General features: G+C 36.2%; 1 protein-coding gene across 2 annotated transcripts in view; it reads right to left on the minus strand.

Annotated features, from left to right (window-relative positions):
- Positions 1–15,057, minus strand: part of DENND1B (DENN domain containing 1B) — a 150,707-nt gene that overhangs the window by 26,352 nt on the left and 109,298 nt on the right. For both annotated transcript variants that reach the window (XM_063165530.1, XM_063165529.1), the window contains 2 exons: positions 7,438–7,539; positions 3,533–3,623 (listed from right to left, as the gene is read on the minus strand). In XM_063165530.1, coding sequence (XP_063021600.1) covers positions 3,533–3,623; positions 7,438–7,539 — 193 coding nt within the window. The remainder of the gene's footprint in view (positions 1–3,532; positions 3,624–7,437; positions 7,540–15,057) is intronic.

Here is a 15,057-nt window from a genome sequence, read left to right on the forward strand (position 1 = left end):
CAAGGTATGAACATGAGAAAAGTTAAAGGGTTATGTCACAACTATATATTCCTGTGGAGGAAAAATCCTTTTAAATTATTAACTGTATCTACTTTCTTTCAGAACGAAAAACCTCTAAAGGCAAGTGAGAGCTACTGACTTGTGTGGGACCACTGAGACTAAACTGGCCACAAAGGAGCACCTTAAATTCTACTTGATGAAGTCAATACTGCTTCCCAAAGGTGCTTCAGCTGAACAACAAGATTAGGTCCATGATCCCTGAGAAAGTTTTAGAATACATCAGTCACTGGAATACTCTAGTACTAAGAGCTACTACTGACCCCATACACGACATTCACTTTGACAAGAATGCTCTAGTTTCAAACAGTTTGGCCATGTTGAAAGGACCATACTGATATAACCTTACAGACTTTAAACAGCTTTTAAAACTCAAGTGTTCCCATAATCCACTAACTAATGCATGGCAAGAATTATTCCAATGGCTAATGAAAGCCAAAACATACTCCTAGAACATTTCAGAGAACTAACTGGATCATTGGAAAAGGTATTCCCAATCTTCAAGATGAGTTGAAGCAACATGAGCTCTTTAGGCTCATCATGGGTACTTCAACCCATTCCACTCAATTTTTACAAGCAATTTTGAGACAGCCAGACTCTCAGGAATGATGGCACAAATGAAAGCAATGCTTGCTTAGAGAGTAGAGACCCTCATGATCATTTTGATTCCATTAAGAATGGCTAAGAGCAACCTAAAGCAGAAACAACTAATTTTTCATTTCTTCAATGTGGTTCCCTAGAATTGTCAGGGAAGGAAGCACATAAATAACTTGTACAAGGTGAAATCTAACCACTGCTGGGGTGTTAAGGATATTGCATTAACCATAAATGCTTTCTTTAACATGGTATTTTGTCACTTGAAGTCTTGTCAACAATGTTCACAATATCACCTGTCTTGAGGCGTCCTTAACTCTCTCCACGGCTGACCTTTCTCTGTCACAACCCAACTTAAACAATTAATAGAAACAATAAATAGCATCACAAATGACCAAGTTTTATGTTCATCTAGTCATGTAGTGACTCTTCAGGGATGACAATCAGAAAACAGATACTTATCTACAGACAGCCATGCTAACATTGCATTCCCTCAGCAAGAGCTGAACCTCCTGAAACCCTAGCAAAAAAAATCTGAATTCTTAAAACAAATTACCATTACAAGGGAGTTTCAAATGTTTTTATTTTTTTTCAGTTTTCCTTCTATTAGCACCAATGATATTAGACCAATAAAAAAAAAGGCTGCTGTGGTAAAGTTAATGTAATTAAAAATTAATTAACATATTCTATAAGAAAACTGAGTGCTAAACCAATCCATCACTATATTCTTGTATCGAAAAGCTCTTGAGAACAATACTTATAAAGAAAAAAAAAGAGAAAATAAAATTTCAATTATAAAAAGTGCAACTGTAATGAAGATGCCTCACAAATTTATTTTCAGATGTAGACACAGAAATAAGTTTTGATCACTTTTTTGTTTGTTGATGGAAAATCATAAAAAAAAAGAAATTTAAGATTTATTCTTCAATTTTCTGGTTTAGTTAAACTTGTATACGTGCACAAATGCAAATTTAGAAAGATTACTTAAAGAAACACTTTCTATTTGAATTTGATTCAGTACTTTTTAAATTATACTGTCTACACTAAGAATGTGTTCACCTGTCCTTTTAACAGCTTGGAGCTAACAGTAACTTTCTGTGACTTTTCTGAAATCTGGGTTTCACCTGTTTTTTTCAAACACTGGGCTTCCTGCTGAAGCTGATGGGAGTTAAGTCCGCAAAGAGATCATAGTTCTACCCCATTAGCGTCACAAAATGTCACCTTCAATTGCACACATATTGTTAGCCCTGCACTTCATAACAATAATGAGACAGCAGTTATGTAAATACTGAGTATGTGCCCTAAGCAATTTGTCCACAGCCTGGCACTATCAGCTTGTCTGACTTGAAAAGCACACGGGCAGTGCAAGGCAGCCCAGCGCCGCCAGCAGAGCTGAGCGGTCCCTCCTGAGCAGAGCCAGGTGAGACACAGTTCACAGCCTGCCAGAGCACAGCCAAGAAACAAGCTTTATCTAACTTCCACTGCAGTTTTATTGCAGCCTCCTGACCCCTAACTGCAGTCAGCAAACGAGCTCTGAATACTGACATCACCTATCTGAATAATGGATGCTCAAAGTCTCAAACCTGCTTGCAGAGCGGCGTAACTTACCCTAAAATGGCAGGGAAGAAGTAAATCTCTGTAAAACTTACCACAATTTGATCAAGGAACAAAACCTCAAATTATGTGCTAGATCCTAGCACAAGACACAGAAGGCAGAAGAAGGCAGTGAAAATTTTGAACAAAAGGAATTATGCACTTGGAGAATAAAAAAGTTATTTTTTCATGAGGTGCAGATGGCTCTGCAGCACTTGATAGTTTCTCTGTGGGGGCCAAATCCTCTCCTCAATGTGTCCCATTCAAGGACAGTCTTGCAAAGAAAGTCCATCCAAAGCTGCCATCTGCACCTCAGTGGAGTTGCTCAAATCACATAACCTCCATCTACTGAGGAAGCTTCTCCACAACTTTCAAGACTAACAATAAAATAGCATTTGTACAGTCATGCATATACTGATCCTATCTTTTGATACCATCTCTTACACCTGGGCTGGTTTTGGCTACAGTAGAGTGAGCAGCTGTGTGGTGCTGGGTTTAAAACATGACAATACCCAAAATAACAATAAACCTGTCCTAAATGTTTAACAGGAAACCACTCCATAAACCTGTAAAAATCAGCACTAGATTCAGGATGCACTCCTCCACATGGGTTAGCTGATGTGAAAAGTGTTGTAACAATTGTTAGTGAACACAACTGAGGCAAACAACATAAGAAATAATATTTTTGTTTACAAAGAAGATAAATTTCCATGTCCCTTCTCAGATCATATATAAAAGTAAAAAAGCTTCTGCTTTTTTTAGAGTAACACGTTCATTGGAGAAAGCAGATTTCCCTGAACATTCAGGACATCACTGTGATTTCCGCACTGCAGGAATAAGTAGATGTGAAAAGAAAATGAAGCATTTATGGAAAAAATAATTACCTAGAAGTTAAGCAGCACAAATGTCAAAGTTATTTTGAAAATACAGTTTACACAGAATGCATCATATATGTAAATATACAGTTAAAAATGTAAACACTATAGTGATATCTCATTCTACACTGAAGTATTACTTCACAGGATTAAACACACATATCTAATATTACACACATCTAATATTACACATATATCTAATATCACATATTTAATACACTGGTGTAACTAGATACATAATAATGTTATCCCAGCAGTGATTTGTTAAAGGCTAAAACCTTTCCAAGAATGAAGGGAAACAACAGAACAGTAAAAAGATCAATGATGTTTAAAACTTACAAAACACCATGAGGACATCATGTCAAACAGTTCCCAAAGAAGTGTCAATGAGTACTCCCAAATTAATTCTGTACCTCCACAAAAGCCTCCTGCTGTGATTTCTTCTTCAAAAACATCAGAGAATCCTCTTCCTGCATTTAATTTTGATAGCCGACCATCAATAAACTGGAGGTGAAAAACAAAGGGTCACACACACTTTGTTGTCTCTTCTGTTGCTTCACAGTTTTAGAGTTTTAAATGTGTCCATTATAATGGAATCTGTATGTTCAAGACCATTTATGTCTTAAGGATAATACACTGCTCTCAGATGGACTTCACATCTTTACACAAGAGCAGGTGTAACTATGAGCAGCAGGAATATAGAGTATAGATCAAGAAAATTATTTCTATTTTCTGTATTTTTCTAATGGAAAGAAAATAATTTATTTCCTTAATTAGTAGTAACTCTGGATTTGTCATCATAACCATATAAAGGTCACCAAACCATTCCCTGATGTCCTGCCGTGAAATCATGGCTCCTTTTAAGCACTAACTCTTATTTAGGTGCATCTACAGATGCATATTTCAACATTTATCCTCATGTAGAGGTTTCAGCTGCAAGACCACATGAAATTGCAGCTACAAATAAGTGCACATACATAGATGAAATGATCCAAGTGTGTCAGAGAAAGTCAAAACTAGAAAATTAATGATTAAGCCACTCAGAAGGGATGAATACATTCTTTTCAAGAATTATCAGGCTTAGAGGCAGTAGAACAAGCACATTCCTATAGATTTAAAATTCTTTCAAGAAGCAAGCCCTCCCTTTTTGTTTTGGAAAGGCTAACTCAAGTCTGACAGATAAAGTGAGAAGCAATTTTCCAATTACACACTACATCTTCTAGCAAGAATTATGAGTTATTCACTGGTACTAAACAGTACATAGGAATGAACCAGAATTAATTATTGGGCTGTATCATTTTTTATGACTGATTATCCAAACAATGTCAGTGACAATCTGATGCCTGCCAATGAACAGACTAGTGACATGAAAAACAACTTCCTCAAAGTACAAAAATTCCAGAAGCAAGAATAAGGTAAGCATGAAGATATTTCTCTCTTCCTTGTCTAAATTCCTTCTTATTTCTTCATTTTAGTCCAAGCTGGCCTTTTTCCAAATAGGCTGGTTCATGGTCAGACCACTGTGGGATCACTGGATTATTTCACAGTAAGAAAATGAGATAAGAGCACCTTCAGCTACCGCTGTGGAACAAAAAAAAAAAGCCAAAACCAACAACCTCCACTCCCATCCCTTCCTTTGAACTGTACCACATTATCTCTTTGGGGAAAGTTATGAATTCATTCCATACTATAAACTAGCATAAGATTTATGGACATACTCATCATCTGGTAAAATCCTATCAACAGAAGGCTGAGACACTGACTGAATATGAGAGGGTCACACCAATTGAGTATTTAATGTAAATACTGACAAAGAGAACTGTTAGCAAAAATATACTGGAGACATTATTTAAAAGAAATGATAAGTGTTATTAGTGGTGGTAGTAGTAGTTGGTACTTTTGAGTAATTTACTGTTAATGGTTGCACTTAAACTGCTACATGAGAAGAATAGCATGTGGAATTACACATAAAATTTATGGGGTTTCTCTTTCCATTTTTCAAACCCACACCCTTCAAATCCACAGACTGAAAAATCTGGGCCTGCTCTTCCAAGAAATATATTCACTTTGAGGTCCAAAGAACCCTTGGATGACTACCTCTTTCAATGAAAAACTAGCAATTTTGTTACCCTTGGATTTTAAGGCGACTAAAGACATTATCCTCAACTGATTTTGAGTTCTAAAACCAAAAGAGAGACTACATATATACAGAATACCCAAGTAATTTTATCAATTTTAAAACCAAACAGTTTTTAGAAGCAAAGAAAACATCTTAAATGTGATTTCCACAAAACAGCAGCTTATATTTCACAAGAAGAGAGCTCAGCTCATAAAGATGGTAAATGAAATTTGAATTGCTAACAATTTTCAAAGGCTTCTGATTTCTGCATTCATTAATTATTTTTCTAAGTAACACTTTCTAATAACATGTTAGGAAAAAATCCCAATAAACATTGCAGATTACCTTGCTGACATAAGTACACTATTTAAGGAGATAATTTGGCATTAGGCTTTAGGCTAGTTCTAAGAATGAATTCATATTTTCCCCGGACACTCATGACAACTATTTGACATATTAGATGCAATTATTAATTACTATGTTTGCAGCTTGATACAAAGGTTAGTTACCTTCCATGATAACCAAATTAAAGGGACAAAGCAGGGATTTCATAGAACAGCACAAATAAAACTCACTTGTCAATTATGGCAAAATGGGTGTATTTAAAGTACCAATTTTCTGCTTGGTCTAGGTTTAAGGCTGCCCCTAAGAACTATTTTCTATTTAAAAGACTTTCAGAGCAGAATAAAATACAGTTTGGTCTCTTTGAATACAAACAACTTTGAAAACAGCTCATTTGTCAGTGAGAAAAACTGGAGAAGATGCAGCTGGGCTGAGGATTAACTGAATAAGTAGGAGTAACCTTTGCAACAAGAACCAGAGGAATAAAAAAAAAACTACTAGTACTATTAAACCACACACATCATCAAAATTGCTACTATTTCCTAATCCTCTATTATTTCCTTCAATTGAAATAAAATTAAAACAAGCTATAAACAAATTGTAAACTGATTCTGTTTAATTGAACACATTAAAGTGTAATGGGTAAGTACAGAGCCAGCCCATTCATGGCAGCTAAAGGTTTTGTTTCAGTACTGCCAGTGTGATACTGTTTTAGAAACATTGCTTGTAAGCAGCTTTTTATTAAGAAAATTTCATGCTACCTTATTGCACAGAGTAAACCACACTTCAATCAGTTACTTCTTCCCATTTCTATCCAATCAACCAGACTTCAAAAGGTTTCAGATTTCTTATTGCTTATTTTATATAACCACAGTAAAATTGAAGGAGCCCCATTTGGTGATCATGTTTTCAGGGGGCTTGTATAAAATACCATCCTCACCCAAATCTTTACAATAGACACTAACCTCTGATTAACACCAAATGCTTTTTAAAAATTAGAAGATTCTACATATAATAGATTTCCCTAATCTATCATGGTTGTTTATCTTCAAAGAAGTCCCATTGATTATTTAAACATGAACTCTCGTGTATCAATCATTCCAGGCATTTGCAGGCAAATATATATTTTCATGAATCTTCTCATTTCATTCACATTTTCCTTGATTTTCATAAAAGTCTAGTGATAAGTTTAACACCCTTTTCATGCAATGGGGTCAACTGATGAAAAGAGAGAAGAGTTAAAGAATAAAATCAAAGAACAAAATCCATTTCAAAGACTGTAATCAAACTATAACTGAGCTGTGCCCAGATATTCAACAATTTGTCCTCTACTAATTCAAATTCTGCTTTAAGAGGTCAGCTAGAATACTGTTTAGACCACCCCTATAGCTCATGTTTGTGACATTCTCTGTGTGCATACTTCAAAAAGCCTAGAAAACAAAACTGCAGTTGCAGGATGAATCCAGTTTTTAAATAAAGACCAGTGAATTCCAATTTAAGTTAAGCACTCTGCTCTTCAGGCTCTTTGGGCATGAGCCAAGAGAGCTGAAAATGAAGTTCAACCATCAAGCTGGGAGATCCCTGATTTTTCTTGTTTAGTTGGGTTGCTGACTGGCTCTGCAGAGATGCTGCACTGGCTCTGCACCCTGGGGTTATTTTTTTGTTCAGTTTCAGCACCACTCCTTTGAACTATAACTGCAGACATAAAAATACAACAAATCTGGGATGACTGTACCCAAAGTACTTGTATTTAGATTTCAGCCCAGATTTTGTAGGCTGACAGAAAGGAAAATGTACTTAAACACAGATCTGTTTTAACAGAAAATCCTTAAATATGGGCCATTTGCCCTCTTATACCTGTTTAAACAGTTGAAGATTAACAGCTGTTTCCAGGAACTGCTTAGTTGTACTGGAACGATGCTTCACAAAACTATTCTCACAAAAAGTTATAGGTTCTCCCTAAAAATGAAACAGGAAAAGTTAGGATGGTGAGCATAGATATATACTGTAATTCAGTCCAAAAATATGTGTCTGCACCAAATTAATTCTATATTTATTCTACCAAGACATGAGAAGATTGATAAATACATTGCTGATTTAACAGGAAATGATTGAAACACACATCTATTTTATTTTTACATAAAACAAAGGCTACAAACTGAAACATGTTTATGAAAAAGGTTTAAACATTAACACTTAAACAATAAAACTTATTCTCCCACATGGGAAAAGTGCAGAACCCTTGGATGATGAAAGAAGATAAACAAGTATTCATTGAAAAGTCAGAGCTTGTTGCAAAAAACTGAAAACAACACTCATTGAAAGAAAGAAATGTTAATGAAAATCTTTATAAACAATCAGATTCTTTCCTCTGTTTAAATGAAATTCCCTAATTTCATTTAAAATTTGCTGTCTTCAGTGTGCACAGACCACTGGATGTTCCTGAGGAGCATTTCTCCAATTTTCTTATTCTTTTCCATACTTTGTGATAAATACTTGAAGCTGTTTTGCGGACAAGTAATTATGAAGTTTGCGTGGCAAGGAAGGTACACAATCAGATTTCACTGTAAAGCTGAAAGGCCTCTCACCCAAATTTACAAAACCAAAATGATTACCAGGCTAGCAACAATTACCAAAGATCTGAGACACAAAACTTGGAATGCCACAACGTGCCCCACCCACATCTACCATTTGAAATTTTACTATCCAGAAGCTGCATCTCCAGTGCAGTCCCACAACAGCATAAAAGATACCTCAGCCACTAAGAAAGATCAAAGGCAGCTGCTGCACTGACCTTCACAACAGCTCCAGCCACTTTAAAGACAAATGCATTAATGGCCATGATCACCCCAGCTTTGTGCTCCTAACCCTGTTTAACTCCAATGACACATGGCACTTCTGCACTTCATCATTCCAGCTGACTGCCAGGAGCTGCTTCCAGAGTGTCACCAAGCACTTTCTCCAGGAGACTTAGTTGAGTTTGCTGGAGCAGTTGTAAATTATTTTCAATTCATCCTTACACCTTGTTTTTAAATTGCTCAAGTGTGACCCAAGGGAATGTTGCAGTATAGCCACTGTGATGTCATTTTAAAATCTATTCTTATACTATCAAAAACTTCCCTTTTTCCAAGTCTTTCTTTTCTTTCTGACCCAGCAAAGTATTTAAGTAGAACAACAAGTCTTGCATCCTTACTTTTTTATGGAAGCTGATTTTAGAAAAGATCTTTCACTGGAAGAACTAGAGCCTTAGATGTGCACAATCATTGCCCTGTCCCAGGGTAGCCCAGTGCTCTGAAACACAAACCCAGCTCAGTACAACACACAGCACTGTGTTCATCAAATCTCCAGAAGCACTCAAGTTATTCCCCCTACTCATCCCAAAATAGCTGGTGAACATTGTACACATGCAGGGCATGCTGGATCTGCCAAACAGCCTGAAATATTTGTGGTACTTTAAATGGCACTGCCTTCCTCACCCACTTTGCATTAGCTATTCTTGAGCTCCTAAAGACTCTTGTCTTAAGAAGATGACCCCAAGCTACTTAGCAAATCAAAGTGCATCAAAACAAATGGAACAGTCACATAAGACATAGTATAAGACAGTGCTCCTGAGGGCAGACTCTCTTCTCAGTTCTGTTGCTCTTCCAAGAAATTTCAAGGCAGTAAATTAAATGAAAACTCCCTATAAATACATACACACGCACACACACATATATATCATATTTATTTAATTATTTGTTGTTGTTACACAAAGGAAGCACTTCTGGATACAGAGGCTTTGTAGAAGTGCAGCTCTGACTAGATGATGGCTCATGACATACTAGGAAACATTAAATTTAGGCATAAAGAGAGAAAGAAAATATTTTCAAATTAAACTATTTCATAAAATAAAAGCTAAGCTATGCTTCCCTGTGCCAGTCTCCCAGTTCTCTTGGGACAGATGAAAAAGGAGAGGTTATCTCCCTACAGGAGAGAAAACAGGCACGCTGGCTCTGCCCTTTCACACCAGCCAGGGAAGAGAGAGCAGCCAGCCAGTTCTCCTGACGGCACTTCTTGTGGTGGAGCCTTCTAAGAGAACACCAGGAAATGATAGTTCAACACTCCTTTTTAGTGCATGGCTGTAATATTTTCCCAAATACTTTCCTTTAGTCACTGAATGTTTCAGATACCTAGTAAGAATGCATGTACTGGTGCATCTGTTCCCTTATCAGTACAGCTCAGACACAGAATAACCAAAGCTATTTCTTTGTTGAAAATTCATTCAATTCTATAAGGAGTTCACATCCAGAGGTCATACATATTATTTCAACCTGCTGACTGTGAGACTGATTTAAAAATTTGAGTAGGTTTAAAGCTCCTACCTGTTCAGCACTCGAAAATGAGAAAATCTGTTGAAACCTGCAGAAATTGCACATGGAAGCTTTCTCAGGCTATCTGTGGTAACTTTAATGAAATTGCATTAAATAACACTATTAACTCCTAGCTCTTTTATTTGTTCAAGGTTCTCACCAACAAAATTGTTTTCCAAAACTTCAAGATCATTACTTGCAAACACAAAGCTTTTTGAAGCACTATTTAACAAGTGAATTATTGAATTACTATAAACAAACCTAGCTCTCAATGTTTTCATACATAAAGCTTGTACCATTCCTGTTTCAGCAAATACAGCTGACTACCTTTAGAACCAGAGTTTTGGAGGAATGCTGCACTGATATTTAACTGCTCAGCCATCAGCTGGCCCCTGTTGTATTGATCTACAATGTACTTTCAAAACAAGTTCGATCTAAGCCCAGTGGGGACTCTGTACTGAAAAGTAGACAGCTAATACTCACACCAAACAATCTATGCCCAAACATGATATCTGTCCTTCTAACAACAGTTGCTATAGAATTTTCTTCCCCTTTCATAGCTTGCCACACACAGCAGGAATTTCTGAGTCTAAGCTACATTCACATTTTAAGCAAGCTATTTATACAGACCAAAATGGAACATGAAAACTGAGCTAAACCAGTGTGATCATTTTAAAAGGAATGAAAAACCCCTAGATTAGAAGGTGTGTTTGTGCTTTCTAAATCTAGCGATATTTAACTTGAACAAGAAGTAAAAATACTTTTTTATTGCAGAAAAAATTGCCTCACTCTAGCATGACTCATCCCAACTATTAGTTCTATTGCAACAATTAATATAATTTCATTTTGATATTAAAATTCCTCTTCTTAAAAATTTCTGTCATAACATTCAGACATAATGGCCAAGGGGTAACTGAGCATGTGCCTGCGATAATTTACAAATAAATTTTTCCAAAATTTGTAAATTTTTTGCAATCAGCCAAAAAACCCAACAAGATTCAGACATACTGATATTTCTTACAGTTAAACTATACCGAAAACCAACTCCTCTTAGCACAGTAACTACATTCAGAAAAAGACCAGTAACAGTCCTTGACACAAAAGAACCAATATGGTTTTCAACATGTGAAATAGAATTCTTATAGAATTCAAATAAATAGGCATAACAGGTATTACAAAGGGTGTTTCTGGATTTAAACACCGATGATGTTCTGCCATTTCATTACTGTATCCTGCTGTACTTTTTATACCTAACTCTTGGGGCAAAGGTAAACAACTCAATGCCCACTGAAGAGATATCTGCAATTTTGAAATTCAATTATAATCATTTACTATCTCCTCATCCTCAAATAATTCAGGTGTATTCTGAATAATTTTTTCCAATAAAAATTTTATTTATTTTTTTGTATTATTCTGATTCATTGTAATTGAATACAACATCTGATGTCACTGCTTGTCAGTACTGGCCTAAAGCATCCCGTTAACAATCAATTAAAGAGAGGTCAGACAGGCTGTGCCATCTTCACCATGAAGGTTATCCTGGTTATCTCCTATTCCCTCCCTGAACTCCTACTGCTGAGCATTCCAGAGCAAGCCAGCAGCCTTTGCTCTTCATTTCATTTCTGATGAGTGATGTCAAAGCCATCACAACTTGAAACAAAGCTGTTCTGGTTTTATTTCTTTTAAGATCCAGAGCTTCAAGGCCTTTATCCCCAAAAGAGGGGAAATTACACTCTATCATTGTAAATATTGTTATATTCGGTATTTTTCTACTCCTTCTCTGTTCTCTTATCTACCACTCCCTCTCCAGACAGAATTCTTTTAAAGAATTCTTTATGTCACATATTATTTTATTAACTGACCATATTGCATATGATTTATGAAAAACATGTACTAGCCTTTGCCTTCTTCTGCCCATGTACACGCAGGAAGAAGGCGTAAAGTAAAATAGCTGGGAAAAACACATCACACATAACCTGATAACAAAATGACACAAACTTCACAACTGCCCTATTTGTGTCTATGTCCCACCTATGCCTTCAATTCTGAAACATGGAACATGCAGTATTATACAGGAGAAATCCCCAAATTTCTTTGGACTACTCAAAGAAATTAGGAGCAACACAACGTTCAAGGCTAAATTGTGGGCACTCAAAGTAAACAATATCTCAAAATGGATTGCAGCCCTTTATGTGAAGGAGACCATATACAAAACCACTACAATTCACCATTCCATTGATAATACTTTTTTCTGGATTATTTTTAGGTCATTTACCAAAAGACACTAAAGAAATTTTTTCAATCATCCCCACAAACCATGTGTGAGGTGGATTCCTTCTGGATTAAAACAAAGCAGAGTTCCAGCTAGTCATGGGTATTCAGCATTCAACACCAGACTAGAACCAGAACCCCAGTGAAGGCAGAAATGGACACTGTGTGAATGTCAGGTCCTTAGCACTAGCTGGGCTGCTTTGCTCTACAGATCCACTCCTACTACACAATATTTGCTAATGTAAAGTGTAGCATATTAAAAAGTACTCTTAACAGTTATATCAATGTGACAGGTTAATTTAGTAATGATTAAATCAGAAAAACCAGCTATTTCTTCTTTTACTGGATTAAGTGTTTCATTATCATTTAATATGCACAAAAAATTATTATAAACTTTCTCTATTACATGTCATATTTCCTGTCTGTATTGGAGTAGTCAGATTTTCCATATGGTCCTTTGGAGGCCCACGAACTCTCTGCAAGACCCCTGAAGATTCCCATTTTGCCTTTGACCAATCATTTTTTTCAATAATTGCTAGACGTTTGTCCAAGACATATTGCTATACCAGGGAGAATCTGTCCTGTGCTGCAAACAAACAGTTGCACAGAATGAGTGTTCAGTGTGATGAACAGCGTTTGGAGCGAAGTGTTGGATGAGTACAGACACTATTAAAGCTGTTCTTTACTCAAAGTGAATATTAATGACAGTTGTTTCATGTTTCAAGTTGAAATCATACAGGACACACTGTTGCAAGGAAAACAGTTCACTTAGACATATTTTTCAACTTTCAAGCAATTGATAAATGTCCAAATACATTATTTTATTTTTCACCAAGAGATTTTTGATCCTCAGAACTGTACCCCAAAACACCTCAGTTCTTGATTTTGAAAATATAAGTTTATTTATAGCAAGAGTATTTCGAATCTATATGGAAAATATTTTTATTTAAGTGTTACCCCTACAAACTTTCTACACAAATACTACTTGAGTTCCTGAAAGAATGTAAATTAGGTCTGTAGCTGAGGTTTAAATTACCTTATTAGACCTGGCACCACAGACTCCAAAACAAAGGGAAGTATTTTCTTTGCAATAGCAGTTACCAAGCTTTGAGACTCTTGACAAATATTCCTAATACAGCCAAATGTGATTTGATTTTTTTCAGCTTTCCAATTCACAAAGGAAAAGGCAAATGCAGAATGAGCTGAATAATCATGTGAAAATCCTCTTAATTTCTACTAATCCAGAGTGAAGTAAATTTTTCTTTCACAATAAAAATTCTGTGAAATACTGAATTAGTTAAGATTATGTGAATGCTCAAAATAACAGTTACAAGGGGGCTTTATTTATTTTTAAATATGCTTTGTCTTTGAACAACTTGATATCAATCCAAGATATGCTAGTATTTGCCAGCAGACTTCTGCCTGCAAAGATATTTTGAAATAACTTGTCTTTAAAAAAAAAAAATCAGGCCACAATGGTTTCATAAATATCTTTCTCATATGCAATCAGCGGAGCCAAAACCACATAAATCTGCACAAGAAAATAATGCAGAAAGAAAAACTTCAAAGGTCATTTTGACAAATGTTTGCCAGTTGAAATGATGCACAGTGCACAGTTTCCAATACAGTACAAATGTAGATCTCAGATATGCCAACAGCTTAACTGAAATAAAATGGGAACCAGTTAAAAGGAGAGCTCATTTCAAAAGAGATGCTAACCAGGTTGCCAAAGAACTTGCACATTCAGTTCCACATTTACCAAAACAAAGGACTGACAGAAGCTTATTTCTGGTCAGACTAGAGCTAAGGACAGAAGCAGACTGACATCCTTCTGTTTGCACATATCCTAAGTGTCCAAAAGACACTTTTTGACTGAACAGCTCTTACTGCAAGCTGCCATGAGTTGGCATGGACTAGTGTCCTCACCTTTAGACTAAGGAGAGAACTACATTCAGGTGATGGCACTATGGAATAAAGGATAACTATCTGTATTGTTGAAATGAATTTGTTTTATTAAAGCAAGCAGTGTGTTGAAACCCAGCGATTTCTAGAACAGGTGCAGCCCTTTCTGTATGAAATGCAAATGGAATTTCCATATTGTAAGAGAGCTGCTAAACACCAACACGTGAACTAAAGCTGTACATGACTGCATGCCTGCATGGGTTACCTGCCCTCCCACAACAGTGGCTCTCAATGGCACAGCTTTGCAGCTCCTCTGCAAAATGTCCATGGCACAAAAGACTGCCTGGAAGAGAACCACTTGGGGAGAAGGAAGACCTAAGGGCCAAACTGTATTTTAAAGATCCTCCCAGTAAAGCCCTCTTCTGGAATTAATAACTATCCTATCCATTTCCATCAAGGAATACCATAGGTCCTTAGAACGCTCTTCCCACCCCCAAACAAATATCCACCCATGCTCCACACACCTACCAGCTTTACTAACTTGATTCTTCAAGAGAGGATGATTTTCTCCTGTCAAATCTGAATTTATCTAAATCCATCAGACAACCAAACATCCAATCCTCAGAATCTGATTCACTCAATGTCATCTCAGTGCATTTGATCAAAGCAACCACTACCAGTAGTTTGAAAGAAAAATAATCTGGACTGATGGATGAAATTAATCTCTAAATTTTTTCTGATAACTTACTTTATCTCCAACTCAATACGTGTCACCTCATTACTTAGAAATTATGAAAGCTCATAAAACATTATTCAACTGAATACCAGCAAAATGTGAAAAATACAAATTCGGAGGTTCTGATGAGATGAAATGGGTTTTCATTTCTCCTGTCTTCCATGTGTAATCAAAATAAGTATATAATAGGAGTGAATGCATGTTTGACTCATATCTGGC

The sequence above is a fragment of the Melospiza melodia genome, chromosome 11 (assembly GCF_035770615.1).
Source record: "Melospiza melodia melodia isolate bMelMel2 chromosome 11, bMelMel2.pri, whole genome shotgun sequence".
In the NCBI taxonomy this organism is placed as follows: Eukaryota; Metazoa; Chordata; class Aves; order Passeriformes; family Passerellidae; genus Melospiza; species Melospiza melodia.